The 13249-nt window shown below is 42.7% G+C and overlaps 1 protein-coding gene across 2 annotated transcripts in view; it reads right to left on the bottom strand.

Moving 5' to 3' along the window:
• Positions 1–13249, bottom strand: part of ABCC5 (ATP binding cassette subfamily C member 5) — a 49111-nt gene that overhangs the window by 13831 nt on the left and 22031 nt on the right. Inside the window, exons 6-18 of one of the 2 annotated variants that reach the window (XM_081910718.1) lie at positions 9813–10046; positions 8841–9014; positions 7226–7373; positions 6652–6800; positions 6077–6184; positions 4244–4594; positions 3375–3446; positions 2874–2998; positions 2483–2555; positions 1895–2098; positions 1145–1288; positions 846–948; positions 125–309 (exon numbers count right to left, since the gene is read on the bottom strand). In XM_081910718.1, the coding sequence (XP_081766844.1) occupies positions 125–309; positions 846–948; positions 1145–1288; positions 1895–2098; positions 2483–2555; positions 2874–2998; positions 3375–3446; positions 4244–4594; positions 6077–6184; positions 6652–6800; positions 7226–7373; positions 8841–9014; positions 9813–10046 (2070 nt within the window). Of the gene's footprint in view, positions 1–124; positions 310–845; positions 949–1144; positions 1289–1894; positions 2099–2482; positions 2556–2873; positions 2999–3374; positions 3447–4243; positions 4710–6076; positions 6185–6651; positions 6801–7225; positions 7374–8840; positions 9015–9812; positions 10047–13249 lie in introns of those variants that run through there. The other variant, XM_081910719.1, reaches the window with a different exon arrangement.

The following is a 13249-nucleotide window of genomic DNA, read 5'->3' on the forward strand; positions in this document are numbered from 1 at the left end:
GAGCAAATACCTTGCAGGATCTAGCCTGGCATTTACAGCTAAAAGGACTGCAGAGACCATGTGATCCCATGAAGACAATCTCGTCTTAATCCACTAGCAAATCAAATATATTGTTGGCTCTTACCCCACTGCCTTGCTTGATCCAGTAACTCAGCCACCAATTGCTGAATGCAGTGCTGCCCACATTCAATATAAAGAGAGCCATGATGATGATAAAAGCAATGGGGCCTCCAGCTGCTTGGATATAGACGCCATAAACTGACCAAGGGACAGAACCTTTGCCTTTCTCTTCCAGCTGCATGAGTTGACCTAAAACACACACATACACAGAAGGAGGGTGGGGGGAGAGACAGAGAAGCAAGAAGTGAGCAGACTAACAAGACAAGACCCAGAGACTGCTATCTGCACTGTGAATGTTGCAGCATCCTCCTTATACAGATTTCCCTATCTATGCATGACATATATTTATAAAACAAATAGATTGAAATTATTAGTGGGTCAGAGTTAACTTCTGCTCTACGTTCTCTCATATAAAGACAACCCCTATCAGTATTCAGGCCCTCACATCACTCAATGAAAGTTTACAAGTGTAACACAAACTTCTCTGTCCAGATGCTGTGTTTTAATGATTAACCAGCATCTCTGTGGCACACAAGAACTTAAAGCTTCAAATGCCAAAGGGCAAGATGGGTTATCCACACCTAAACCAGGTTGTCAGCTGTATTGAAAACCATCTGGAATGTACTAAATCCAAACAGAATACACTGATGGACTAGATCACTTTAAGCCAGAGTTCCATTTGAGCAGAAGTAAGTTTGCATGCATTTCTGGGTGGAAAATGGTACCTTCTTCCTTCTTGACTGCTTTCTCTTTCTTCACAGATCCTGTTTTAGTGCCTTTATCTGGGTGCCTTTTCAGTGAATTGTTTGTGGTTTTCTTTAAATTAATCTGGGAGGAAAACAAATGGGGGAAATTGGACACAACCTATTTTAACTCCAAAACAGCACATTCAACAAAGATAATTACAGAGATGGTTCTCAGTAGAAACTTCCCCTATCCACAAGAAAAAAAACAATGACTAGTCACTTTCCATGAGAGCTGCAACAAATGGCTTGCAAGCATAAGAAAAGGTAGTAACAGATACCTCAATGTGTGGAGTCTCTCCCAGTTGCAGGTTATTAAAAATGGTTGCATAGTCACCATTCAAATTCATCAGATCCTCATGGCTTCCCCTCTCAGTGACACAACCCTCTTTCATGAAGATCACTTCGTCACAATCCACAAGATACTACAAGGCCAAAGACAGGGAGAGAATAATTACCGTGTGAGGCTGCTATGCTCAAATTCCTTTTTCATTTCCCCCTTCCTGATGTTAATGGGTTATCACAATACCATGAAGCAACTAACGCAATAATATAGGTTTAATTACAATTACACCGAACAGTACTTCCATCTGTTTATCCTGAAACTGTGTCTAGTCAGCCTTACTGAAGAACCTCGTTCTTGTTGTTTTGAAAGCAGTTTATTTCCGTCTAAAATGCCCATCCCTGTTTTATGATCCACTAGATTTTTCCAAACTTGAAAACCCAACTGCTGCAGCCTCATTTCCTTATTCTGCACATTAACCACCAGGTGTACTGTGCGTGTGGCTGCAGTTATTTAATTCTGGATGCATTTCCTTGGTTTCTCTCTGCAGACTCCCTTGGCTGCCTTCCCCTCTGCGCTTACACTTAAGACAGTGAAGATGCCTCTTACCTTTCCCCTCTGTAGAGCGATCAGCAATTTGGGCCGTACAGATTAACAGCTACTCTTAACAGCGGCATCTACCCTCACCCAAACTTACTTTTCCCACGTCAAACTGATGAAGAGGCTGAGGGCAGAACCACAAGTGTACCTGCAGCTGGTGGGTGATAAAGAGAACTGTTTTTGACTTCATGTGCTTCCGTATTGCACTGTTGAATATGTGGTTTCCAACATGGGCATCCAAGGCGCTGAGAGGGTCATCAAGGATGTAAATGTCCTTGTCGCTGTACAGAGCTCGAGCGAGGCTGATTCTCTGGCGCTGCCCCCCACTCAGGTTTGCGCCTCGTTCACCAATCTAAGTTAAAGATGCTTTGTTAAAGGATCTCCTTTTTTATCACTTAAGATGAAACAGAAAGACTTTATTTTTCCATTACATTTATATCCTGTCCTTCTTCCAAAGACCTTAGAGAAGTTGCACAATAGCCCAGCAAGATGGGAATCAGTTTATTGGCCCAAAAAACCTGAAGGCCTGCACTACATTTCCTCTACATTTGAGCCAAACCACCTAACTGCTATAGCTCACTGGGCTTGTGAATCCTGGGAAGTAAGTGCAGTCAAAGGCAGAAAGAGAACATGACATGGGCAACAGACCAGTACACCAAAATGAGGTGTGTGAGAGTGCCTGGCCTTATAGTGAGCTGTTTGCCCTGGGAGAGTGGCTGCCTAACAAGATTCCTACCTCTGTCAAGTCTCCATTAGGCAGGATAGCCAGATCAGGTCTGAGACAGCAGTCATTCAGCACAGTGTTATACCTGGAAAAAACACATTTTAAAAAAGCAGTGAACAGCAACATTTCCAGGTATGGTGTTAGCTGCAACAGAGGAAGGAAGGACTGAAAAGGAGCTATGAAAAATTAGAAAAGGAGCAAATATACCAAAGAAACCAAAGGCCAGAAATTGCAAACTTTTAATCAGACTAAGGCAGGCAGTACATATTACAAAACTGCTTCAGAAGGCATGCAATGATAGTACAGAAATAAAGGGACATATGGAGTATCTTTTTTAACTCGCACCAAGCTAGACCAGGCTGAGCATTTGCAATTTGTCGGTATATCACTACAGCTTACAAACCTTTCTTCTTCAAACTCCTTCCCGAAGAGGATATTGTCTCTAAGTGTTGCATTGAGAATCCAGGCCTGCTGGGCTGCATAAGCAAATGTTCCATCCACAGAAATACTGCCTTCCAGCAGAGTCATCTGAAACAAGCAGAAGAAAGTTGAGAAATGATACCATTCCACATCTGTATGGGAAAGGTTTCCCCTCCTTCCTTTCCTCTTATACTCCCCCCCCCCCGCCCTGCTCAACCGCTCGAGCACAAAAAAAGCATAGCTTGTTTCAAGTTCAGCATGCATAGCTATTTAAAACTTTTTAAGATCTTAAGCATGCCTCACTTGTTGTTTATGATCCAAGTCTGAGGTCAGATAAATTATTTATCATGTGGGCTAAAGGTACATTGAGCAAAATGCAACTGTTGGTGGCACAGATATCGTGCTCCTCGCACAGGCAGAATGCAAACAGAGCCAGCAAAACAGACAGTGTGAAAAAATAAGAAAACATGAGATTGTTTCTCACCTGCCCTAAAATGGCTGAAATGAACGAGGTTTTCCCACTCCCCACGCTGCCACAAATGCCAACAAGTTTCCCCTAGATTAGACCGTAAAAAGAAATGTTATTCTAACAGAAATAGTATTTCATGGTAGGAAGCAATCTTAACAAGTGCAAGGGGTGGGGAGAATAATCACTGGCAATATTAGATTATACAATTGGGGGGGGGGTAAGAAATCTGCAGTACCGGAGAAGGCTGCCCTCAGCATTAGTATTTTTAGTCTCACATCAGTTCCCTTGACAGGAAGTTGCCAATATCTTCTGGACTTACTTGCCACAAAACAACTGCCACAAAACTCAAACTATAGTAAACTCAAAGCAACGGCCAGCACAATTCTATGCACATTGGTGATTACTCCCATGTAAGCATGCACAGGACTGCAGCATCAGTTTTTGCATTTTAAAATTTTATTTAGATACACTTATATTCCACCTTTCCTTCAATAAGTTCAAGGTGGCATAGGTAGGTTAGGCTGAGAGTGAGCGGCTGGCCTAAGGTCACCCAGTCAGCTTCACGGCCAAGTGAGGATTTGAACCCTGGTCTCCCAGGTCCTAGGTCCAACACTGGCTCCACACTGTGTTGAAGGGAAGTCACTTTAGCCTTTCGCTTATTATACACAGCACTGGTGTTTATGTGTGAAAACCTATAGGAGCACTCACATGGACCCTTCCTGTGGGGCTATATAGTAGGTCACAGCTCTGTAGCATGCCTGACCCTCTTTTCAGGACTTAATACGTATATTATTGCACTGATGTACTGAAACTGTATTTGCCACAAACACAAAACACAGCCTTTTAAGTTCTGATGCAAAGGAGAGAGATTTTTGATTCCTCACCTTCTCGATTTCCAGGTCTACATTGTAAAGAACCCTCTGCAGCCGGACATTTGCTAGATGGACATTTTTGTTCTCCTCCTCCGGGCTTGGCGGGTCGTCGCTGTCCACTAAGAGTTGACCCTTCTGCTCAGCTAGCATCGCCTGCTGTCCCTCGCGTTGCTGCAACTTCATCTTCTCTTTCTTGCCCTTCTCTTTCTTGTCTTTTTTCATTTTAGGAGTCATCTTTGGGGAGCTCTGGACACTGGCATGGGAGGATTCCCATGCCAAGGTGGCATTTTTCACCTCTATGGCGGTGTGTGGGTTGGCTGGTTTTTTCCTTACCATATGAACCTCTTCCATTAGAAACAAACTCTGATAGGAGTTGTGAGAGAGGTGCAAAGATGAGACACCTGGTCAAGACTGGAAGGGGACAAGCCTACGGCACACTCACGCAGCAACACACATCAGGCTATACAGTGGAAGGAAGCTGAAGAGCAAAAGGTAGCTCATTAGTGAAAACTAACTCCAGGTCCACAAAAGGGCCTGGCTAGCCATGAATGTGGTGGTTCTCAGACAGAGAGTCTTCTGCAGAGTCACCATTCTCCGGACACAAATATGGTTAGGTTCAATATCGTCCGTCCGTCCCCCCATTCATCTTGCATTTCAGGGTTTGGAGGATGACATAGAGTGACAAGAGGAAGCAGAGGAAAGGTTTGCTCATTAGAAATTCCACAAGACTTAGGGATGCAAAATGTTTCTTAGCCAGTGTTGGGGGGGGGGGCTGAATTCCCTGCACAAAATTCAGTTGCCTAAGAATTTGACAAGTTACAAGAAACTCTGAGGATAGTACAGAGGCTCTTTATCATGTTTTCCACCACATCCATATACTCATATATTCTTAGGTTCCACAATATCTGTCAAACAGTTTAGCACAGAAAAATCAAATGAAAACCAAGCAATTTCCAGTTAGTTAAACCGCTATTTCCAACCAATATGCACCTTTCCCTCAGATACCAATTCCCTACCCAGAAATAATTATGGGAATTGCACTAGATTACTAAATTAGGTCTACTCTACTCTGAGCAAAACTCAGTTGATTCCTCTTTATATCGTTTTGTAATGATTCTGCTGCTGCTCTCTCAAATAATTAAAAATGATTAAAATGGGCTAAATCGCTAGCTTGCTTGAGGAATTTCTGAATGTTCAAGTGGCAGTAGCTTAAAGATCCAAGAGCCATTTATGCATATAAAATGTATATATACGTACATATGTAAAATGGCTTTGGCTTTGGGGAAAGAGCTGGACTCCAGCCAAAAACTCCTAGAAGCCCAGAGAAAAAGGGGAGGGTGTGGAATGTGCATCCTGGTTGTGTTCTGATATGTACTCTCAACACACACAGGACAATGGTGAGGTCTAGCAGCCCGGACAGCTCTCTACTGCAAAGGACTGAACATCCTAAAATAAGCCACAGAATCTCCTGCAACTCACAGGGATTCCACAGAAGAAACAGATATGGTTTTCTGAAGATTGAAAGTCACTGTTCTAAGCAACCAACTGATACTATAAACTATTATGGTTACCTATATTCCCTATATTCCTTACAGTAGCCTGAAATCCTCACATTTGAAAATGCATGTATGACATGCTGTCCATGTTTCTCTACAGGCTTATGCTTAAGAAGGATGCAATCCTACACTCACTTTTTACAATGGAGGTAAGTGCATACTTTAAGATTTGAGTCAGTATATTACAGTAAAATGGCCAATCTTGCAATTTCAAGAGAAGTCAATAATGTCTACATCACACCCTTCTTGGGCTGAAAGGAGCTAAAGTAGCAAGGTTGTGACTGCTCACCTTAAATCTGTCGGCTGCAACAGATGCTTCAGAAAGAGACTTCACAGAAAAAGGTGTGACTTTCAGAGCAAAGGTCATTGAGTTGAATACTGTAACCACAGTAAAAGCCTGAAACACAAATGGAAGAATTTTTAGCACAATATTTAAAAGGATGCTTCCTCCTGTATCAGCCTGCTTGAGCATTAACATCAGCAAAAGAAACCCTGCTTGTAGCCCCAGCCCCTAATGAAGGGGGGGAAGAGAGAGAGAAGTGTGTGTGAGGGCCTTTTCTGTGGTGGCCCTGTCCCTGTGAAATAACCTCCCCTTTGAAGTGCTTTGTGCACCCGCACTGCTGACATTCCACTGACAGGTGGAGACAATTTTGTCAAGGCCCTTAAGGATAGGAGAAGTTGGATCCTAAAGTTGGTAATTATTGCTTTTATTTGTTCACCCCCGATTTTTCAACTACCAAGGTGGAGGAAAGCTCTCTCCACCCAATGTAATGGCAATGGGAAGAAGAGTGACAGACCAGAAGCAGGTAAAGGATGATTTCAGCCACCCAGCCTGCCCATTCCCATGTCTGAAGTTAACATTACCTGAGCTGCTGTTAGATCATAGCCAAGGATCATATGAACAGAGAAGGTCACCACACTGGCAATGACTACAACTATGGGAGCCACTCCTACAGTGATGCTCTGGACATATCCAACACGTTCCAAGATTTTGCGTTCTTCCTCTCTGATTTCTGAGAATAGACAACACAACCGCAAAACACATGAGACAAGCAGAACACGCAGCACATGCATGAAGCTCTCCATGTTAATTAGAGAACTTTCAGTCATGACATTACAGATATGTTCCAGAAGTAAACTTATAGTGGAACAAAATGATGATATAGATTAGTACTAATACCAAAGACAAATAATATGCCTATGTTTTAGGTTTTAAAATGCCCAGCACTGGAGCACGTCATTTTTAAGACTAGCAATCCCAAACATGAATGCAGATTGGCTCTCGCATTACAAACAGCCATACAAGTTCAACAACAGTGAGAAAGAAGTTTCCAGTGTCATGACCAGGTTTCAGCCGAAGCAGAGTGCTAAATGATCTAGCAAGGTCTCTTTCTTGCCAAATTGTTGGGAGGTGGAGAGAAAGGAAACTGACACTCACTTTGAACATTCTGAGAGAAGGCTTTGACCCAGGCATACATTTTAATGAACTTAATGTAATTAAGAACTTCATTCATTTTCTGGACACGCTCATCGGTTACAGACACACACTGCCTTCTGAAATAAGCTGTGAGGCGGGATGCAAACATCTGCAATGAAAAGAGGCACCATAAAACCCAAGAGCAGACACAGTAGGATCACCTTTAACAACAAACAACACATATTAATCGAAGTTCACCAGGGCTGTGCAAGGTGACTTAATGGTGTTTTCTCATCTCTAGGGGTCTTGCTGCCCAAGAAGGAAGGAAGGCTATCTGAAAGCATCCAGACACAGGATAAGTGGCAGGGAGCATTAAAGGGAAATAACAAAGTCTGCCACGAACAAACCACATTTCATTTCTCTTGCTTAAAGCTACAACTTTCTAAATGCAGTAATATTATTCAGAACAGTGGGTTTTTTTAGAAAACAATTTTGGGTTACGTTTTTGTATGACAGTCATTGTAATAGTTTTAAACACTGTTTAGTTATTGTATGTGATGTACAGTGGTGCCTCGCAAGACGAAATTAATTCGTTCCGCAAGTCTCTTCGTCTTGCGAGTTTTTCGTCTTGCGATTCACGGTTTTCCATAGGAATGCATTGAAAATCAATTAATGTGTTCCTATGGAAACCGCCTTCCCCTGACCTCTTCTGGCGGGCGGCATTTTAAAATCGCCCGGGACAGCGGAGGACTTCTCCGCTGTCCGGGGCGATTTAAAAGCCCCTGGGAAGGCAGGCAGGGGGGACAAAGACTTTTGCCCCCCGCCTGCCTTCAGAAGAGGTCCAGGACAGGCTTCGCGGACCTCTCCGCAAGCAGCGGGAGCGCTCCTTGCGGAGAGTTGCCAGCGCGCCCAGGCTTCGCGGCCCCGCCGCCCAGCTTCGGGACATCGTTCCGATGCCGGGCGGCGGAGGGAGGTTTTCCCGCCCCGCCGCCCGGCATCGGGGCATCCTTCCGAAGCCCGGCGGCGGGAGGAGGTGTCCCCGCCCCGCCGACAGGCTTCGGAGGAGGTCCGAGGACAGCGGGGAAGACGCGCTGCGCTTCCCCACTGTCCCGGAGATTTCCCTATGGGCTGTTGTCTTGCGAAGCAAGCCCATAGGGAAATTCGTCTTGCGACGCGCCTCCAAAACGGAAAACCCTTTCGTCTAGCGGGTTTTCCGTCTTGCGAGGCGTTCGTCTTGCGAGGTACCACTGTACTGTGTGCAATATGATTAACATTCTGTAGTGTGTATTTCCTAAATATATTACATGGGGTATTTTTTTAAATGTATGTTTTTAGACTTCATGGTTTTTACAGACATTTCCCTAGTTTCATCAAAAAGCATTGAGAGCCATATCTATTTGTGTGGTTGACTTCTTTGCAGATTTACCACAACTGTAATTGATCCTTATTTCTGTGTATCATCTAGCAAAGATGATCAATGTTTGACCTTCACCAACATGCAGCTGACACACTTTTTCCTTTACACAAAGGAAGTGCTACTCATATAAAAAAAGAATCACATTTGATTGAAGCAGACTTTTTGACCTTTCCTTCCTAAATACACATTCAGCTCATAGGCAGATAGGCACCTACTCACCATCGCTGGGTAGAAGAGAATGAAGACTGCCGATCCCAAAAAACCTGTTGGTCCCAGTATGATGACGTTATAAACCATGCCAAGAATAGCAACGATAGGACCTCCAGCCAACAAGCTACCCACTGCTGTCGCCTCATACATTCTCTGTCCATCATTAGAACACATGTTTATGAGCTGAAACACAATGTAAATGAAAGATGACCAGGGAGAAGAGATGAACATTATCCTCAGAAGATTTAACTCCTATAATTTACAGGTAGCTTTTCTGCACATGTGCATTCAAAGCAGTGTACAACAACCATTTAATTCATTTTGTTTTAAAAAACAACTACCAGTCAATAAAACTGAACACTAAAAGGCAGCTATGGAGCAATAGGGAAAGAAAGAAAGAAACTCCAAATGACTGATCAAATCCAAAGGTGGGGAAAGAAAACTCCCCAGCAAGGGAATTCCACATTTGAGTACCACTGCAGAAGAAGCCCTGCACTTGATATCCATCAATTGTATGGGCAGGAAGGGCCAACCGAATAGCTTGGAGAGATTCATATGGGTGGTGCTGGCCTTTCAGGTAAGTCAGCCACTACCCCACGCCAAGCCAATTAAGATGAAATGCAAGAGCAAAGGCATTTGCAGATAAACACTCCTTGAAGCAAGCACAGCAGACCATTTTTTGCTCCCCACCTTCAGAAGTCTTGTTATCCTTCCTGACTTTACTTTAAGCAGGACTAGTTCAGATCACGACTAAACAGCATGTTATCAGAAGGCACTTGGGACAGGTTAAGGCTGTGGAGGGAACACACAGAGCCCTCTGCATAAACTGCTTGCCTGAGTTACCTGTCTAGCTGGGGGCTGTATCTGCTTGACTTGAACTGCAGGTTACTCTGAGTATGTGGAGGCATCCCCACACCACCCACTCCCACCTCCCAGGAATTTTTGTTTTTTGCAATGGCAAAAGGATGCATTTCAGCCTACCTCTCCCAAAGACTTTTCCTTGATATTTTTCAGCTTGAGTATTTTCTTAAAAGCCATGGTAAGGATAGCTCCGCGCAGTCTGACCCCAGTGCGGTAATTTAAAGCCCAGGTTAAAGCCAAGGACCAGGAGCGCACTATCTCTGTCATTAAGAGGCCAAAAACTAACAAGAGGCTGTACTGCAGGTTGGGCTCCGTTTGCTGCGTGTATTCAAGGAGGTGTTTCACAACAAAGGCCTACAGGGAGAAATGCAAACAAGCATGAACACCTCAATGTGCCAGAGGAACCATTTAATTGTTTTATGTTAAGTTAGAAATAAGGAGCTGCTTCATTTCCAGTAAGAAACATGTATTGTTGATTGGAAGTCTTTGGAACCACAGCTATTAAATAATCCATGCTGAAAACAAGCAGTAAAGTCAAAATTCCGCAAGTGAAATAATTTGGAATTTTTCAATGGTTTATAAGAAAATCCTGCTCCTTGAGGTAATCTAACTTAACATAAATCTGTCAGTTAGCTGAAAGCAATCCATCATCATATTCTTTATAGTAATCTGTACTTATGCAAAAACTGAGCACATCTTTTTTAAAAATAAAAAATAAAAGATATACACATGACATTAAGACCTGTTTTATTTCTTTGTTTCAAACGTGCTTATTTGATAAAAAGGAACAAATGTACCTACAGTTGAACTGGGGAAGAGTGTGAGAAGGACATTTTGCAAAACATTCCTGAAAATAAACATCAGCAGTTTAATAGTAAAGAAAAGGACAAGCAAGAAAATAAAAAAGGCGATAGCAACAATTAAAAAAAAAAATGCAACCCTTCTCCCACTCCACCCCAGCCTCCCCCCTCAAAAGACAAAAACAATTTTACCTCGGCAATCACATTTCAAACACCACCTGCAAAGAGAGAGGGAAACAGCACCAAAGCACGAGTCCCCCATCGCGTGTGCTGACCAAGGGGCACAGTGCAGTACACAACTCACGTTCATCGCAATATTAAGTACTAATAAATGGGAGCAGTAACTTTATTATTATTTTGTAAAGTGCCACCATATTAAAATGGATAAAAACATCTCACAAACACTGTACAAAAGAAAAGAAAAGAAAGGTGCTGTGGAAAACATACAAATCTGCACACACAAGGAAAAGTTATACAAGGCCTGAATCCAACATACAGTCTGGCTTCCGACACAAAACCAAGTTAAAACTTCACATACACACAGAATTTAAACGATACATGAAAAAGCAGAGCCAGTATTTGTTCACAAAGTCCGAGGAAGAGCGAAACTTGTGCAGCTAGTCAGGAAGACTTCCAAGGCCAGGTGGGCTTTCGTGATTGGTTTAACAGAGCTCTACTACAATAAGGCTTCCCAGTCGGACTTTTTCAACGATGCCTACAGATGCTGGCGTTTAGGGTTCTTTAATCAGAGCTGAAGTACCTTTGCCAACCACAAAAATCTGAAACCAAGGCAGCGGTTTGGGAAGGCTTTCAGAGTCCGCAGGAAGTCCTCTTGACTAAACTAAGGTTTGCAAATCAGAGTTCTGTGCAACACAAGAATGGATGGGAAACGAACACACACTGCTTCAAGCAAAGGTAATAGCTGCTAAAGCCCAGCATCAAGTGACAGATTAAAAAATGGAGGCAGAACAAGCACGTGAGTCCTGAGGGAGTCAACTCTGAATGTCATAATCGAGAACTCAACTGTATAGCATTTCTCCCATGCACTTCCATGTGCACATGTTAAGAGCCAGGTGTCCATCATGTTCTCAAAGTGACCATTAAAAGCACAAAAAGAGAGCCTTATACAAATTCCTGATGAAAGTGCAACAGCTCATGTTTCAAGGTTATGTAAGCCAGCTATCTCCTCCATTGGCCTTGCTTTACATCCTTCATGTTCAAGACATAGCAGCTGGCTTGGTGTTACTTAAGCAAGAAGGTATTTGGTTCTTTCCTAGCATTCAATCCTACAAAGGCAGCTGAGTCAGTGGAAGAGCCAATAACTCCTGAGCCAAAACCTTACAACACACTGACAGGTGTGGTACAGGGGGAAAAGTCTCTAGCAGAGCACGTGCAACATCAGAAGGAATTCTCTTCTTCTCTAATTTAGAGTGTTCCTTTTTATTGCACACGAAATCAGAAACTCCAGTGTAGAATAAGAAAGGTTGCTTACACTTTTTTAAGATTTGAAGAAAGTTGTTATAGCAATATTAAGAGGGGAAATGACATTTTCAATCTTATAACATTGTTTTTGGTTAAAGCAATGAAGAGAATATCATCATATAAAACTGTACAAAAATTATAGCTACCAAAACTAGCAGAGGTATGGGAAATTACTTCTGAAAACTATCATGGAAATAGCTGCTCTTAGCTGCCTGACTATCTTAAGCATTCCCATGAATAAACGTCACCTTACCTTTCATCTTGGCGTTGGATTCTGCCCAGCTTGACTGTCTCATTCTGATCGCAGAATACAGCCATCCTGGAAATTCTAAAGAACAGCTTCTGTCATTGGTTCCACTACAGAGAAAAATCCCCCCCAGCTGCATCCAGCTTTTACAGCACAAAGGAAGCTGTGGCTGGAGTTGAACTGGAAGAGTTGGAGGCTTACCTCAAATAGCTCCCCCTTCCAACCAACCCCCCCTCCCCACACCCCACAATACACCTTCAAAAACTAAATGAGGAATCAAACTGCACTTCACTGCAACAGGAACTTTTGCTGTTCTTCCAAAGAGAAAAATCTGCTTTTGAGCATCATCCAAACCCAAATTTGATACCTTTGGCAGGACTGAGCAAACCTGAACATGAAATGCTTAGCAGCCCCCACAATAGAACATATTTTTAAAAGTTACATCTCATTCTGAGCTCTACAGACATTAGACAAACCCATGTTGTCTCAACTGGATGAAGGGTTAACATGAGTCTGAAAACAGTGCCAGGAAAGAAATTTTTACAAAATATACTTTAAAAGGGGAGGGGGGCAGACTATTGCACATCTGGATATACAAGGAACTTATGGACAGTAACACCTCTATGTTTAAGAATTTTAAGAACTGCTGCTTCCCATTTTTACTCCTGAGAATGGCAATTTGCAAAACTGGCTCATTTTACTTAGCAATACAAAAGGGTAATTTGGGTGCTCTGTTTTCAAGCACCACTCTCACACGAAAAGATTTAAAAACAAAAAAACAAAAAACACTGATATTTCAGCATGAACAGCAATTAGGTTTCAAAGTAGTGAGGTAGTAAGGATTCCTCTCTTGTTCCAGACAACAAAGTCAATTAATAGAGTTCTTCATTCAGAGAACACAGGTTACTGAGTAATGGAGGATGTGCACAGATTAGGTACATCCTAATCCACCACAGAGTATATTCTATTCAGTTCCTTCCTGTCTTGCAGTTTGGGTTTGATAGATTGGAATCATGTAGTCCAAAGAC

The sequence above is a fragment of the Podarcis melisellensis genome (genome assembly GCF_964234715.1).
Source record: "Podarcis melisellensis genome assembly, chromosome: 5".
NCBI classification, from domain to species: Eukaryota; Metazoa; Chordata; class Lepidosauria; order Squamata; family Lacertidae; genus Podarcis; species Podarcis melisellensis.